Source organism: Prinia subflava, chromosome 19, assembly GCF_021018805.1.
Source record: "Prinia subflava isolate CZ2003 ecotype Zambia chromosome 19, Cam_Psub_1.2, whole genome shotgun sequence".
Lineage (NCBI taxonomy): Eukaryota > Metazoa > Chordata > Aves > Passeriformes > Cisticolidae > Prinia > Prinia subflava.
The window spans coordinates 5,286,529-5,300,590 of NC_086265.1; the positions used below are offsets into that span (position 1 = coordinate 5,286,529).

General features: G+C 39.7%; 1 protein-coding gene across 1 annotated transcript in view; it reads right to left on the reverse strand.

Moving 5' to 3' along the window:
- KREMEN1 (kringle containing transmembrane protein 1) overlaps positions 1-14,062 on the reverse strand; it is a 29,572-nt gene extending 15,510 nt beyond the window's left edge. The window contains exons 1-3 of the mRNA XM_063416289.1: positions 13,587-14,062; positions 4,288-4,450; positions 1,305-1,396 (exon numbers count right to left, since the gene is read on the reverse strand). Of these exons, the coding sequence (XP_063272359.1) occupies positions 1,305-1,396; positions 4,288-4,450; positions 13,587-13,665 (334 nt within the window). The 5' untranslated portion in view covers positions 13,666-14,062. The remainder of the gene's footprint in view (positions 1-1,304; positions 1,397-4,287; positions 4,451-13,586) is intronic.

The following is a 14,062-nucleotide window of genomic DNA, read 5'->3' on the forward strand; positions in this document are numbered from 1 at the left end:
TAATTAGGATGGTCAGGTTTCTTAAATCATGCCTAGTATATCAGAAAAATAAAAGTAAGGTGTCCTCTGAACAATGAGTATCAGAGTGTTGAATGATTTTATGTTATTTAAATTAGACTCCTTAATCTGTATTTAAGTCTATGTAAAAGGCATCTGTCTTAAGGCCACACTTATGTATTTGTTTGCCTAGCATGACAATGTGAGTCATTCACATTCATAAAAAAAACCCAAAACAACTGGATTTACTTTGCTCAGCTATGAGCAAAGTAAAAAAAAAATCTCATTAGTTCCGTTATTCTTGTCTGGTATTGTTTTTTTAACTTCAAGTAAGAAATATACTTCTTCCAATCAAATGTGTGCCTACTTATGGACACCTGCTCTGGTGCTCTGCAGTGAAAACCCAAGTTATGCCTTAGAAACAGAGGCTACTTGCACAGAAGAAGTTAGGAGAGCAAGTGAAGACATTAATGATTAGACTTACTAAAATGTGTAGCTATGGTTGCTTGTTAATATGCAAAACTAGACTATCTTCTTAATATTTGGGCCTATTTTAAAGAATGTGATTCAGGAAAGAAAATTTTGGAACATACTGACACAAATCATGACATTGTGGACATGGTAAAAATTTGAATACATTAAAAAAATTAAATTCTGGAAAGAAGCTTCATGTGACTAGCTTGTGAATGACCTAATTTTAAAAAAAATCAAACAAAATCCAGGTTGTGGTTTCACAGCAATGCTAAGTATCTGCACCTGCCAGAGACAGAATTCTAGCCCAGGGTTCCCATATACCACACAGACACCTTTTCACTGTGTCCTCTCATATTGTTTTTTGTTTTCTCCATGCAATTCTGTGTATGATGCTCTATACATTTAATGTAATTAGTTTAATTACATTAAACTAATGTAATTTATTTTATGAGCTAATTGCAATGGATGGACATGTAAAACCTTGTAAAAACTTTCCTTTTTTTTGTCCTCTAGATTTGAATAAATTAATAAATTTAATAAATCTACGGATTCAAAGAACCACCAGTACTTAACAAGTTTTGTGTGATTCCCTGTCATACACTAAATAACATAATCCAGTCATTCTAAGATGAAAAGGATAGCAGAGGAGGAACAATTCAGTAAGCTTGTCATTAACTCTAAGAAACCTGTTTAAAATACAGCTTAGTCTGCAACTGAAAATAAGCTGTTTTGCCTTATCCTAGCCCTGTTTGGAAATCACTACCCACTTGTACAACTGCCAAGCTCTGCTCAACTGAGATGCAGGCCTAAAAAAAATTACGTGGTGCTCTTACTTCGGCAGGATGGAATCTCACAGTATTTCCAGTATATTCCATCTTCATGTTCTGCAATATAGCACCAGGGGCTGACATCCCCATCGGGGTTTCTGAAAGAGAAAAACAGTCAGTGAAATTCATCAATTGTTTTCAAAAACCACACAAAAAACTCCCATTAAGTTTCAATGGCATTAATATTTTTGTTCTAATGCCTACTGTTGAACTTATTTACCAAGAAAAATGCAAAGTTCTGCATTATCAGGAAGTTCAGATAGCTTTGGTTATTACAGTATTCATCAAGTGTAAGATGCTAGTAATGTCTAAAACATAGTTTTGTTTTACTCTCAGGTTAAAAGGTGCAGAGCTATTTCTGGTCAGTACTGAAATAGAGGAAGATTTTCTGTCCCACATTCTGTGTACAGGTTCCATAGACTCATAAACTTGATTTTCTGTCTTGGTACAAAAAAGTCCAGAATCCAACTTTCTGTGTGTACGGTTATAAAAACATTTAGCTGATAAAGTCTTCTGGGAAAGACTGATTTCCCTTCCCCTCAATAAAACTGACTAAATCCATTCTAGTAATCTCTTTATATTGATGGTTAATTCCTTATGTGTCCATGATGATGACTGTTATTATAATTATTTGCTGTTGTGTAGCACCACTTACAAATACATACCTAATTATTCATTAGGTTATTTAAAGTTTTTTTCTACGTACACTGTGAAAGGCTACTCACATTGAAAAGATCTATTTAAGAGAATAAATTGTTATTTTGGACAGTCAGGTTCAAATATGACCTTTTCTTTTAACTAGGACCAGTTGCAATCTTTTTATCATGTACTTTGGCATGAATTCTATTAATGACACAGCCCTACTGAAGTGTCAGCTCAGCTGCATGTTGTCATTTACGCCTATTAAAAACTCTTTTGTGGGAGATCCAATTTTAGAAATTCTGTGGATGTTTTTTTGGTCAAATAGCAGACTGATGAAAACAACTGGTGAGTTGAGTGAAGTTTAGATGACTAAAATGTTGCTAGTTAGGCTTTCAAACAGATTAGTAGAGGCAACGGACAAGGAAAATCTAAGACTAGCTATGCTAGGAATTTAGGTGTAATGCAAGAGCCTCCAGTAGCTAAAAAAAGTAGAAGACTAAAACCAAGTGAAGCTTGTAGTTGAACTAACCCATTTTCCCTTGTTTCTGGAGTTACAGGAATTTTTGTGTTGACATCTTCATGACAGAAACCGTATGTTTGGAATTCAATCATGACAATGGCACTCTCCATATAAATGCCTTAAAAATGCGAGAAAATTGTAGGGAAACATGATGGATGTCTTTAGGAATCTTTGTCTTGAACTTCAGAAGTGCATGCAGTTAGAAAACAACCCTCTGTCTTTCAAAATCTCCAAAAATTTCAGTCTTCATAATTTTGTTATGGTTGAAGTGAGCAGAACGCCATGAGGTATTTCCCTCTTAACAGGGTGTCTTGCAGTAAACAAAGTATTCCAAGTAAGGGCCACCCATGGAGAGGTAACATGCTTCTGATTAATACCTCAAGTGTAAAATTGGATGATTCTAATGTTGTCCCTAAAATCAAATCTCAAAGCAATGTATTATGCCTTTAAAAAGCCTCGTGAGGTATGTGCTGCCTGAGAAAAGGGAAGATCAACGTGTCCATTGTCATCAAGCAGATGAATGTCAGAGAAAGAGCTAAAACAGCTGTACCACAGGCCTGGACAACATTTGCATGCTAAAGATACACTCTGGCACTCTTAGTGCCTTTCCAAGCTTTCTCTCAAGAGAATGTGAAGTTAAAACTCATCCACTAGTAAGGACTGTCCTTCCATACACCTGTGAGAACATTCCTCGTGATACAGCATAAGGAAGAAAATGTCCAACCTTCCAGCCAAACTCCACCTCAGTGAGGATGAGCTAACACCTAGCAGACTCAGGTTAAAAAGCTCTATTTTGTAATTAAGTAATTTCTCAGGTTTACATATCAGATTATAGGCTTCTCACGCCTTGTAACATTTACCAAGCTCTCATTTGCTGGTAAAGCAAGACTCAAGTAAGTGATTTTCAGTATCTGGATAAACATTCAGTTTCTCATGCATGTTTTTGCACAGCTTGTACATGTTTTGCTTTGTACTAACCAAAACATTAGCCAGAGATGACTGCCAAATGTAAGATCCTGTAGGTACAGCCTGTCTAGAATATTGCCACAGAGCAACAATCAAAATTACATTCTTGATTCTGCTATTTGCATCAGAGAGAATTCAGTGGCCACTACATTTTTCACAGCTCTGCATTAGTATGCCTACTGAGACACAGAGCTGAAAAAAAAGCCTGCAGAACCTAAACATCTCTGAACTTAAGTTCTGATTTGGCTCCTAAATTCTGAAGTTCTTACCTAAGTTTTGTTCTATCTATAGTTATGGAGGACTTCTCCAGAAGGCAAGGAAACAGAAGTGCATCTGCCATGGTTTAATCTGGCTTTGTAACCCCTGACAGATGAGCTTCTGAACTCAAATAACAGCTCTAATTCACTGATGCTCACTTAGAATTTTTAGTGACTACAGAACTTTTATTAGCTCAAAACTTTAGCACAGAACTTGGAGAGTGTAACAGAACCAGGCTTGTGTGTGAGGATAAAAACCATCCAGAGACTCCTCCAGACACTCACTGCACTGCTGTACTCCTAATTTGGATCATTTTTTAATCTCCACCTTTTCATTGAAATAATCTATAGTCTTTCTCTGTCATGCCACCTTATAAACTGGACACATGACAGGGACTATGCTGAACAAGTGTGGGAGCTGGGTAGAAAAAGTTATTCTACTAATGGTGCTCACAGATTCAAGGTACTGATAACAGGGTAAACCAAAAAGTGTTAGACCCCCCCATATGGTTCTGACATTCTTCAATGTCTCCCAATTTTCTGTCAACTGCTTAAAGTAACACTGGGTATACAGGAAATGTTAAAGCAATGTGATACTTCTTACCTGCAGTAGTTATGCTCTCCAAGCCCTCCCTCCCCATTGGGATATTTCACAGTATTATAAGGATGCTCAAAGGTCTCATTCCAAAAAAGACAAGGTTTCCCTGCATGTTGGGAGGTCTGGTTCTGAGTGCCACGATAGTCAGCCCCATTTGCTGTATAGCATTCTGGGAAGAAAGAGAAATGGAAAAAGAAAGAATGTATGTAGGTTTAGTGTTTGTTCTTCCCTCACCCTCCACCCCATATCCCACAGACCATGGTCTCCTGCATTGTTTAGGCAGCTGAAGATGCTGGCTAGGATTTAAGCTTTCTCTCAGACACACCTCTATTCAAGAGATTATTATGTCATTACTTTAATAAACAATGTATAAAACAGGTCTGAAGAGAGGTTTACACAATTAACATGCATTTTCTGAAAAAGCATAATATTTTTTACTGTTTTCTTTGTGTTTTACTCATTAGGATGACTCTGTAACTTGTTAATTTTCCAAAAATGAAATCACATGACATTATCAGTCTGCTACTTATCAGCACATTAACCAAAATTTCATGCCACTTCAGCTAAAATTGTGACTGTATATACTTTACAAAATGAAAAACCTTGTAAGCATGGATCTTACCAACAGTTACATTCTGATTTAGAAAATTCTTAGGGATTGAATTGCCTTAGAAAGGGACCTTCTGCAGCAGAGTACAATCACAATACTGGGATTTGCTACTGAGCATTTATGCTTTCAGATTAAAGAGTATGGGTCAGTATTCTTCTGCCTCACTCATATTTTCTCCCACTTATGTTTGTTTTTCTAGCCTCCTAACACTCAGCAAGTTAGAAACCAAAGTAGAGAATGATTTAACTAGTTACTAAATACATTAACCCCTTTCAGCTGAACTACAAATTTCATGCTGCCTGGCTTTGCTGGGCCTTGTTAATCACAGAATCATAGAATGGTTTAAAGATCATCCAGTTCCAACCCCTGCCACGGGCATGGGCACATTCACTGGATATCTTCTGAGGAAATTAATATCCAAATACATGAACAATTTTACTTTTGCTGAAATTGCAAAACTTTTTTGATTAAATCATGCAATGTGAATGTGGCAGAGCATGGGAACAAGTTGCTCAGCGAGGCTGTAGAATCTCCATCCTTGGAGATATTCCAAAGCCACCTGAACTTGGTCCTGGACAATCTGCTTTAGGTGACTGTGCTTATCACTTTCATCTCATCCAGTCTGTGATTATCTTCCAGAAAGTATCATTATAATTAGTTTACCACAAATAAGTCCATCCTGTTTATAATGGATACTTGCTAACATTTACCCTCCTTGCGTTTATTTAAGAATAACGTTAAAATATAACAGTCCATGACAGAATTAAAACTGCTGCATTACACTGCTCCAAACATTTCTTTGTACTGGCCAGGACTACTGAGGAAATTCATAAATGCTTTCTGCTAACTACAGGCTGTGAAACCTCTTGTTTCATCTGATTCATCTGATAGTGTTCTCTGTAGAAACCATATTGCAGCTGCAGAGACTGCCCTGAGGGAGTGGGAGAGTGCTCTGAAGTATGTGCTGATCTCAGGTGTCCCTCATGAGATCTAACTTACAAAACAAGTCTAGAAAGACCTGTGTTGGAAGAGGAAAAAAAAAACCCACCCACATTTTAATCCTGATATTAACAGTATACCATTTTTGTAGTTAGAACTACTGTAGAAGAAGGAAAAATGTATTATTAAAACCATGCCTCTGAAATTAGTTTAGTCTGGGCTTACAAATATCAGAATGGTACAATTATAATAATTATTTCAGAGTTCTATTACAGAGCAGATGAAAGACAATGGTTTCGTGCTTTCACTGTGCATTTTCATGCCTAGGCAAGTTTGGAATTCTATTAAATGAAATTTTGTTGCTGAAGGCACACAGAAGAGGTGTCTGCACAGCCATTAATGTATTCTATCATCTGTGGACAGAAAGCTGTGTAATTTAACAAAAACAAGCTTCAGGTCAATACTCCTCCTTACTGTAATTTACCTGCCTTAGCAATACAGGTGGGCTGCATACATTTGCTTAAAAATGCAAATCTGAGTTTCCAGCATTGAGGCCACCACAGATATTTGTGTAAACAGGAAAAAAAAAAAAAACCCACTTTAAGGTCAGAACTGTGTTGCAGCTTTCTTCAATGCCTCTTTTGCTTTGCAGTTAATATAAAAGCTTTTGTAGGTTATAGCTGAAAAATGTAAGCTGATGAATTTAGCAGAAAAGAGAGAAAAATGTCATCAAAATAGATAAACAAAATAAGATGCAGCAAAAAGAATTTGTGAGAAGTGAGAAGTACATCCAGAAAAGATATCGACATTAGCTTTGTACTTTTTTTTCTTATTTTTTGCTTCTCACTCCTAAATGAAAAGCAATATATATTTCCATCTACTCAGAAATGTAAGGAATGCTACAATACCTGAATTTAGTCTGGCACACAAACTAAACTGAAGCTAACTTCAGTCCATTTTAGGATCTGCTAAGACTGGCCCATGCTTTAACTTGCAGTAGCAACTGACTTACATTTTCATGTCAGCTTTTTTTAGCCGATTTTCTTCAACCTTCACTGCACTTTAAGAAAAAAAGGAAGAGTCAGATCTCTCTTCATTCCTCTCAACTGCAGCTTTTTGTTCCCAAGACAATAGGTAGCTGTATCAGTGCCTCCTGTGTTCTCTGCACTATCAAGAGATTTGGTGCAAATGTGCCAGCTGAGTTGTAACAAAGCTCCCCTGGCTTAGACGTGGATGTGGAAAGGGGAGGCAGTGAGACACCACACAAAATCATTGATTATCCCTGAAACACTGAAGTGAAAACTTTCAAGTCATGGAATTTTGCAGCTGTTATCAAATGAAATACAAAACCTTTTGTGTTACAGGGAATTTGGGTTTTGTCAAGGATTAATAACAATTTTGCCATAGCATGGGAGTGCAGTATTTTGAAATAAGTATTGGAATTTTAAAAAATCAGGTCAGTTGTCCTTGCTATGCTCCCTCCTGGCTTCTTGTGCACCTGCTCACTGGCTAAGCCTGGGAAACTGAGAAGTCCCTGATTTAGAGTCAGCACTACTTGGCAACAACCAAAAAATCAGTGTGTTATCAACGTTATTCTAACACTTAATACAAAACAGAGCACCATACCAGCTACTAAGAAGAAACTCATACCAGCTGAAACCAGGACACAAACCTACATTCTTTTACCTTGAACAGTCAGCTTTGAGATCTGCTGAGATATATTTTGTACAGTTTTCTGTAGAATTTCTAGTAGCATAGTTACGGATATCAGCATATTCACTATCTTGGCAGGAAACAACTAAATTCTTGTGTTTGTCATATGCAGTGATTTCATCATATTTTGCTGCATGACAGCCAAGACACTACCTTAGTGATTTCACCATGAAATTAATACTCCCAAGGTGCTGAGGGTGCATATTTTGTCTGCAGGAAGGCCACTGTCATCTCTCTTTCAAATCCAAGTCCTAATTGATTCTGGAGAACAGGAGGTTAGAACCTCCACCCTGCTTTTTGTCTTGTACCATTGATGCAATAATTCTGTGGAAAGATGAGCTTAAAAAAGGTCACCTAGATTTGTCTGTACCTGATTCAGATGAGGTCATCTAAGTAAAACAGTCAGAAAAGACTGGACAAAGAAGTGTGTGACCTCATACTTCTAAGATCTTAGCTGGGTTTCAGACACAGTCTGAGGTAGAAGCTTTTGTCAAATCTGTGATTAGAATCAGTGTCCATGATGATTTCACTCGATTAACTGCCTAATGACCCTGCTGCTTCTACTGTGTCATGGGATGTCTGTAAACAGAATTAATCAGAGATAATTAATCAGAGAACTTTTGCAGTGGTTCTAGTCACAAAAGGTTCCAACAGGTGCTGTTCAGGCTAATGATCATGAACCTTAGTGAGAAAACACAGACAGCACTTTGCTGTCAGGGCTGTTTTGTTTTCAACACATCAGGTGCCATGGTTGACAGCAACTAACTTTTAAAATGAACACTGAGACTAGATAAGTGTGTATTGAGTGACAACTGCTAGAACAAAAGAGCAGAAAACAAGACTAGGGATGTTGTCCACTATCAGTGAATACTCAGTGTGTGATACAGGTTCACAATTAGTTTTATTAGAGCCAGATCAACATTTGGAAGATCAAACAGCAGCTGTTGTAGAAATTCTTTCCATCTGTGTCGGTTTCTTCTTCAGTGTAGGGACCTTACAATGATCATTTTCCTTTGTTACTTTGGGACTGCATGGCTGCCTGCGCTCCACATGGGCGCCACTTTGGGATCATTTGAAAAATTAAGGTAGTGCAGACTATAATAGCCTGACTTTTTTACTGGTGATAAATCACTGACATTTCAGAATCTGCATTGGCTTCCAATGATTTTCTCAAAGACATCTACCCAGAGAGACAATACAAATTGCAGACTGAAGGGATGGAGGTTTCAGGATGGTTTAAATGACTTCTTAGAGTACTTTCCAAGTCTGAGGCCTGTACACTGCTTTTGAGACTGAAAATTCAGAATGACAAACTTCTTCCTATTCCACTGGAGAGGAAAAAAAACCAAACCACTTTGTTTGCTTAATGTTTTGGAAGCTACTTGGAGCACTGAGTAGTGTCCAGAGAGACTGACAATTATCAACCTGAAACTAGCCTACCCAAGCCAGAAATTATCCTACCACCTACTGCCCAACAAAAAGCAAGGTTTGCTTTTGAAGATCTGCAGATTATTGAAAGATAAATGAAAGTGGCTGCTATTTAAATCTTGGGTTTCATTACAGCGGTGTACTTAAGTGTTCCGTAAGGTTGGACCAAAAATTAAAGGTTCCTTGAATTTACATGGTTTAACTGCCTTCTCAGTTTTCACTTGTTTTTTCCTACAGCCTTTTAGAAAAGTCAGAAAAATGCTTAAGCAGAATATAAGGGTCTGAAACCAAGGGTGCCAGGTCCAATAATGACTCAGTGTGGGTTGCCTGATGCATGTGCTTGCATAGTATTCCAAGAATAGTTTTAAGTCATTTCCATTCTATCTGAACTCTTCTAGTTCTTGCTGGAGATCGCAATTTAAGCACTCCTCCTTAAATGAAAGCACTGTATCTAGGTGCAGATGGCAACAGTTACAGGCACTAACCAGATGCTGCAGCCTCTAATTTGATTGAAAGGGTATAATTAGACAGCAGAAACACTTCAATGAGAAAGTAACGCACAGAGGAAAGGACAGAAACCACTTAACTGATGCCAAGATACCCCGGCAGTGACAGAGGCAGGGGCCCACGGGTGGAAGGGGCAAAACACCACATCACCTTCTTCAAATGAGAACATTTCTGTTTCCCTAGAGATGTGAATGGGGATTCTATTATCATAGGTTGCCATAGTTCTTCATGTGGGAACACTGATTAAAACCAGAAGAAGCTTCAGGAGATGAAAGACGCAAATATGGCTTCTGTGGTCATTATTAAAAATATTTTTAGCATTGCAATGGTTTTCTTTGAAGACGCAGTTTTATCGGCTGAACCCACATTTAATTTGCATACTATCATATGAGTGGTCAGGAAACAAAAAAATCTCATTCCATATTATGTTATGATGCAAAATAAATGCTTTTGGGAAGTGTAAGGCTGATTTAAATCTACTTGAGTAAAAATTAATCCAGTATTTTTACATTTCAATACTTTTCTATTCCAATTCATACTAATATAATACAACCACTCATCAAAACTGTCAGGCTTCTGTGCCTGTGCTGTAACTGTAAAACCCTCCCACAACAGAACAATTGATACAAGCTAAAGAAAAACCATCATGAAAGAATTGTCTCTGTTTAAAACTGCAATTTTCAAAGTTCCTAGAAAACAGCTCCCTATTCCTTAAATCAGACAGTTAAATTTTAATGTGATGCTATGAGGGCACCTGATTAGCTGATCATTTTTTCCTTTACAATGTGGGGGCACTCCACATGTAGTTTAAAAACTGTATCCATGCAAACACACACAGACATAGACATAAAATTTTTGAAAGTCCTCAAATGCAATCATTTTTGCTAGTCAGAATTAGAGACCTAATTAGCATTAGGTCAAGAGAGAGAGTAGCCACAGTGAATATCTAATTATACTTGAATTATGTCACCTGAGATTTAATCAAACCTTGACTGAAGCATCTGTCTTGTAAAAATGTACATTCCTGGAAATGTACAGACATGCAGAGTTGATACTGCAGTGTGTGAGCTGTCATATATATGAACTTGCTATCTCTGTGAAATTTTGACTCTAATCATCAAGCCAATCACTCTTCATCACTTTTTTTGTTAAAAAAAAAAAAATCTGTCTGGCCAGACCTTTTGTGGAATATGTTGGAAGCAGACAAGGTAGGTTATGAGCACAAGAGACAGTTCCCATTATTTCTAAATGCATTCTGTCCCTTCTTTCTTTTTATTTGTACAATACAAACATGCCATGTTAGCCAGAGCTTTGCAGCTGCTGGCTGGTCCTCAGCCACAAGATGCAAACACACTTGCTTGCCTTGTGATTCTTTATCACTGGAAGTAAGAATGCGTGATGTGACCCCACAAGAATTTCTGTTCCTTAATACACCCATTTGTTTTCTTTCTTTGTGAAGTTTTAAAACTGTTGTTCCCTTGTCAAGTGTGGCAGGCTGAATCCTTTTGGCAATTTTATCAGGATGGGCCACAGCCACTGTGTGGATGAAGGGAGCAGTCAGTTGCACAACCATTATGGTGTGATATGACAAAAATGAAAATTTTGCAGCTGGCAGCATGTAATTCCAGACTCCCTCCTACTTCTTTGCCTCCATCCTGCTTAAATCCATCCACATAACTCTGGATTTTGAGTTATGCCTTATGCATGTACAAGCATGATATGCTGAAATGTCTGACTGTTTCATCCCCTATCTGCCTAGGTGGAAAGAAAAAAAACCAAAGCTTTCTTAAGTATTTTCATGAGGCTTGCTTATGGCACATCAATTAGAACTGCTTCTCTGAATCACCAAGGCATAGGCAGAATAAGATGACAAGAGATACCAGGTTTGTAAGAGAAGGCTGGAATAACAGCTCAAAGGAAAGGCTCAGCTGGGAAAATAACCAAGGACGTGGTGACTCAGTATTGCTAAATGCAAAGAAAACAGAGAAAGGAAAAGGAGATTGATAACCACATACATTTCTGATGGGGAAATTAAATGAATGCTATAAATATAGAAATTAGAAATTATTACTTATTGCACTGAGTATATAATGTTTGTTCACCAAAACTAACATTTGCTGAAGGCATTTCCATTTCTTTGGCCTTGTAACACAAAACTCACCAAGTTCAAACAGCCCATTAATGGCAGGTAATCTATTCACACACTTCTTATTTCTGATCCATTTGAGAAATTATGTATGGTTGATGTTTGAAGGCATAAATGCCAAGGTTTGAATGCAGAAATGTCAGAGTTTGAATTAATAGAAATTGTTAGACATCATACAGCGATGTAGAAATATTCTGTGAAAAGTAGCATAGCACTATGTGCAAAAATGGTTTTTAATTCACTTTCATTTCTGACAATTGGAGTAATTTTTCATATACTAATTCCATAAGTTTTCCTCCTATTGTAGCAAATGATGGTGACAGAGTCTTTATTTTGACTGCACTTTGCAATAAGCTTATAAGGACATTAAAAAACCACAAAAAAAAGAATAGGCATTAAAAACATATCATATGACAAACTGCCTTCCAAAAGCAATAGTAATGTTTGTCATTTCAGAATTCTGCTCGTTTCAAGTGCAGCCTGACACAGCTGATCCCATTTCAGTTCTGTGGGATTAAGGGTCAAGGTGGAGATCCTGATATCCACCCTGTGCAGATTAGGGACTCTGCAGAACTTGTGCTTGCCATACAAATTAAAAGTTGCTGTATTTGCACTGTTTCCAGGTTCTTTAGCAGAAGACACACAGGTGACAGTACTTTCTAGATCCATTCTCCCTTGCTACACCTTCATTTGGAAGCATTATATAATCTTCCCTCCTTCCCCTGCCTCAGCTGCTTGTGCTTAGGCATTTCTATCCCCTTTACAGCCAAACATCCACACTGGGCCATAGCCTCCACTTGCTGTCACACAGACCTCTGTGAGACACATGGAGTGTTCTGTTCAGAAACTTTACAAGCAAACACATTTCAACCTAAGCAAAGGAAGGAATATCCACTGTGTGCACCAAGCACATCCTAATGGTACTGGGAACAGACTCTTAGACATGGTCCCTGTCTAGGCAGCTCTCTACATGCTTATCTGAAAATACTCTCATGTTTTACTTCTGAGAAGAAGTAAAGTTTATCAGAACTTTTTCAGGTAAGAGGTTTTGTTATTCCCTGAAAATGGCTATGCAAGTATTTTCCATATCTAATTAGGTACATCTACAAAAACTTGTTGAGCAAGTATCTGTTCAAAAAGAAGTAGAGCAAGTATGTTTTCAAAAAGAAGTAAAGCAATTCAATTTTATAGGAAGAAAATCAATTAAGAATACACAAAATGTATCTAGAAGGACCACACATCTGATGGCTGAGAGGTTGTGACCATCTGGAACTGCCACTTCTGATCTTGCAAAGCGTGGCCAATGCTTACCACAGGAGAACCATAGTACTTGAAATCATTAGTAACAATTAAAAGGAGGACAAAAGCGTGGAGAAAAATTTTAAGTGAAAAATCACCTTAGGAAGTGAAGCTTCAGGCTTCCCCGACTCTTTGGCTGAACGAGAACCTGAAAGGTGAGCGGAGCCCAGGCTGGGAGCTGGGGCAGCACACTGCGGACAGGCGGGATGCTCGCCCTTCAGGCTCTGCCTCTGCTGCCACAGGTTTCTCTCCACTGACACAAACAATCGCACGCCCCTCTCCCTTTAAACGCCTCCATTCCACAGCCCTATCTATCGAACCACTTTTCTAGAGAAACGTGCTGCTCTTCTTTCTCTTACATCATGCTTTCATACAAGTTTCCGAGCTCCCAGTCCAGCAAGCGCGGGGAGAGCCTCAAATGCCCACGAACTCCTCGCAAAACCCCCGCTGCCTGTTTGCTGGAGCAGCTTCGAGCCCTGCACGGCTCTGGCCAGCAGGAAGGGACGTCGCCGCGACCCCGAAGAGGCGCTGCCGGGCGGCAGAGCCCTTCCGCGGAGCTCCGCGGAGCTCGGGGAGAGGCTGCCCCGCTCCCTCGCCGCCCAGCCCCGCCAGGAGCAGCCCCGATCGCGCCCCCCTCCCGGCTCCCCGCGGAGCGGCACTCACCGGACTGAAGGGGCTCACGGCAGCAGCTCAGCGCCAGCCCGGAGAAGGCCAGGACGGCGGCGAGGGCGGGAGGCTCCATAGGCAGCGGCCGCCGGGCCGCGCCGCGCTCGCAGGCGGCAGCCCCGGCTCTCCGGGGGTGGCAGGCGGCCGGGAAGAGCGCAAAGTGCGGGAAGCGGAGGCCCTACAGCATGTGTCCTGTAAGTGCGCCCCGGCGAGGTGCCGAGTGGCAGATGAGGATCCTATTACCAGCCATGTGACAGGAAAGGATAGAGACCGACATCCCAACCTGCTGCCGCGCGGGACCGCGGGGCTGCCGCTTCCACTTCTGACACCGACAGGTTCGGGCTGGCGCCGTTCGCCCCGGGGCAGCGCTTTGGCCCCGCAGAGCCCTCCTCGCTGGCGGGGCGCCTCGCCACACACACCCACAAACACACACAAACTCCTCCATCCCAGCAGCGACCCAAGGCTCTCTCTCG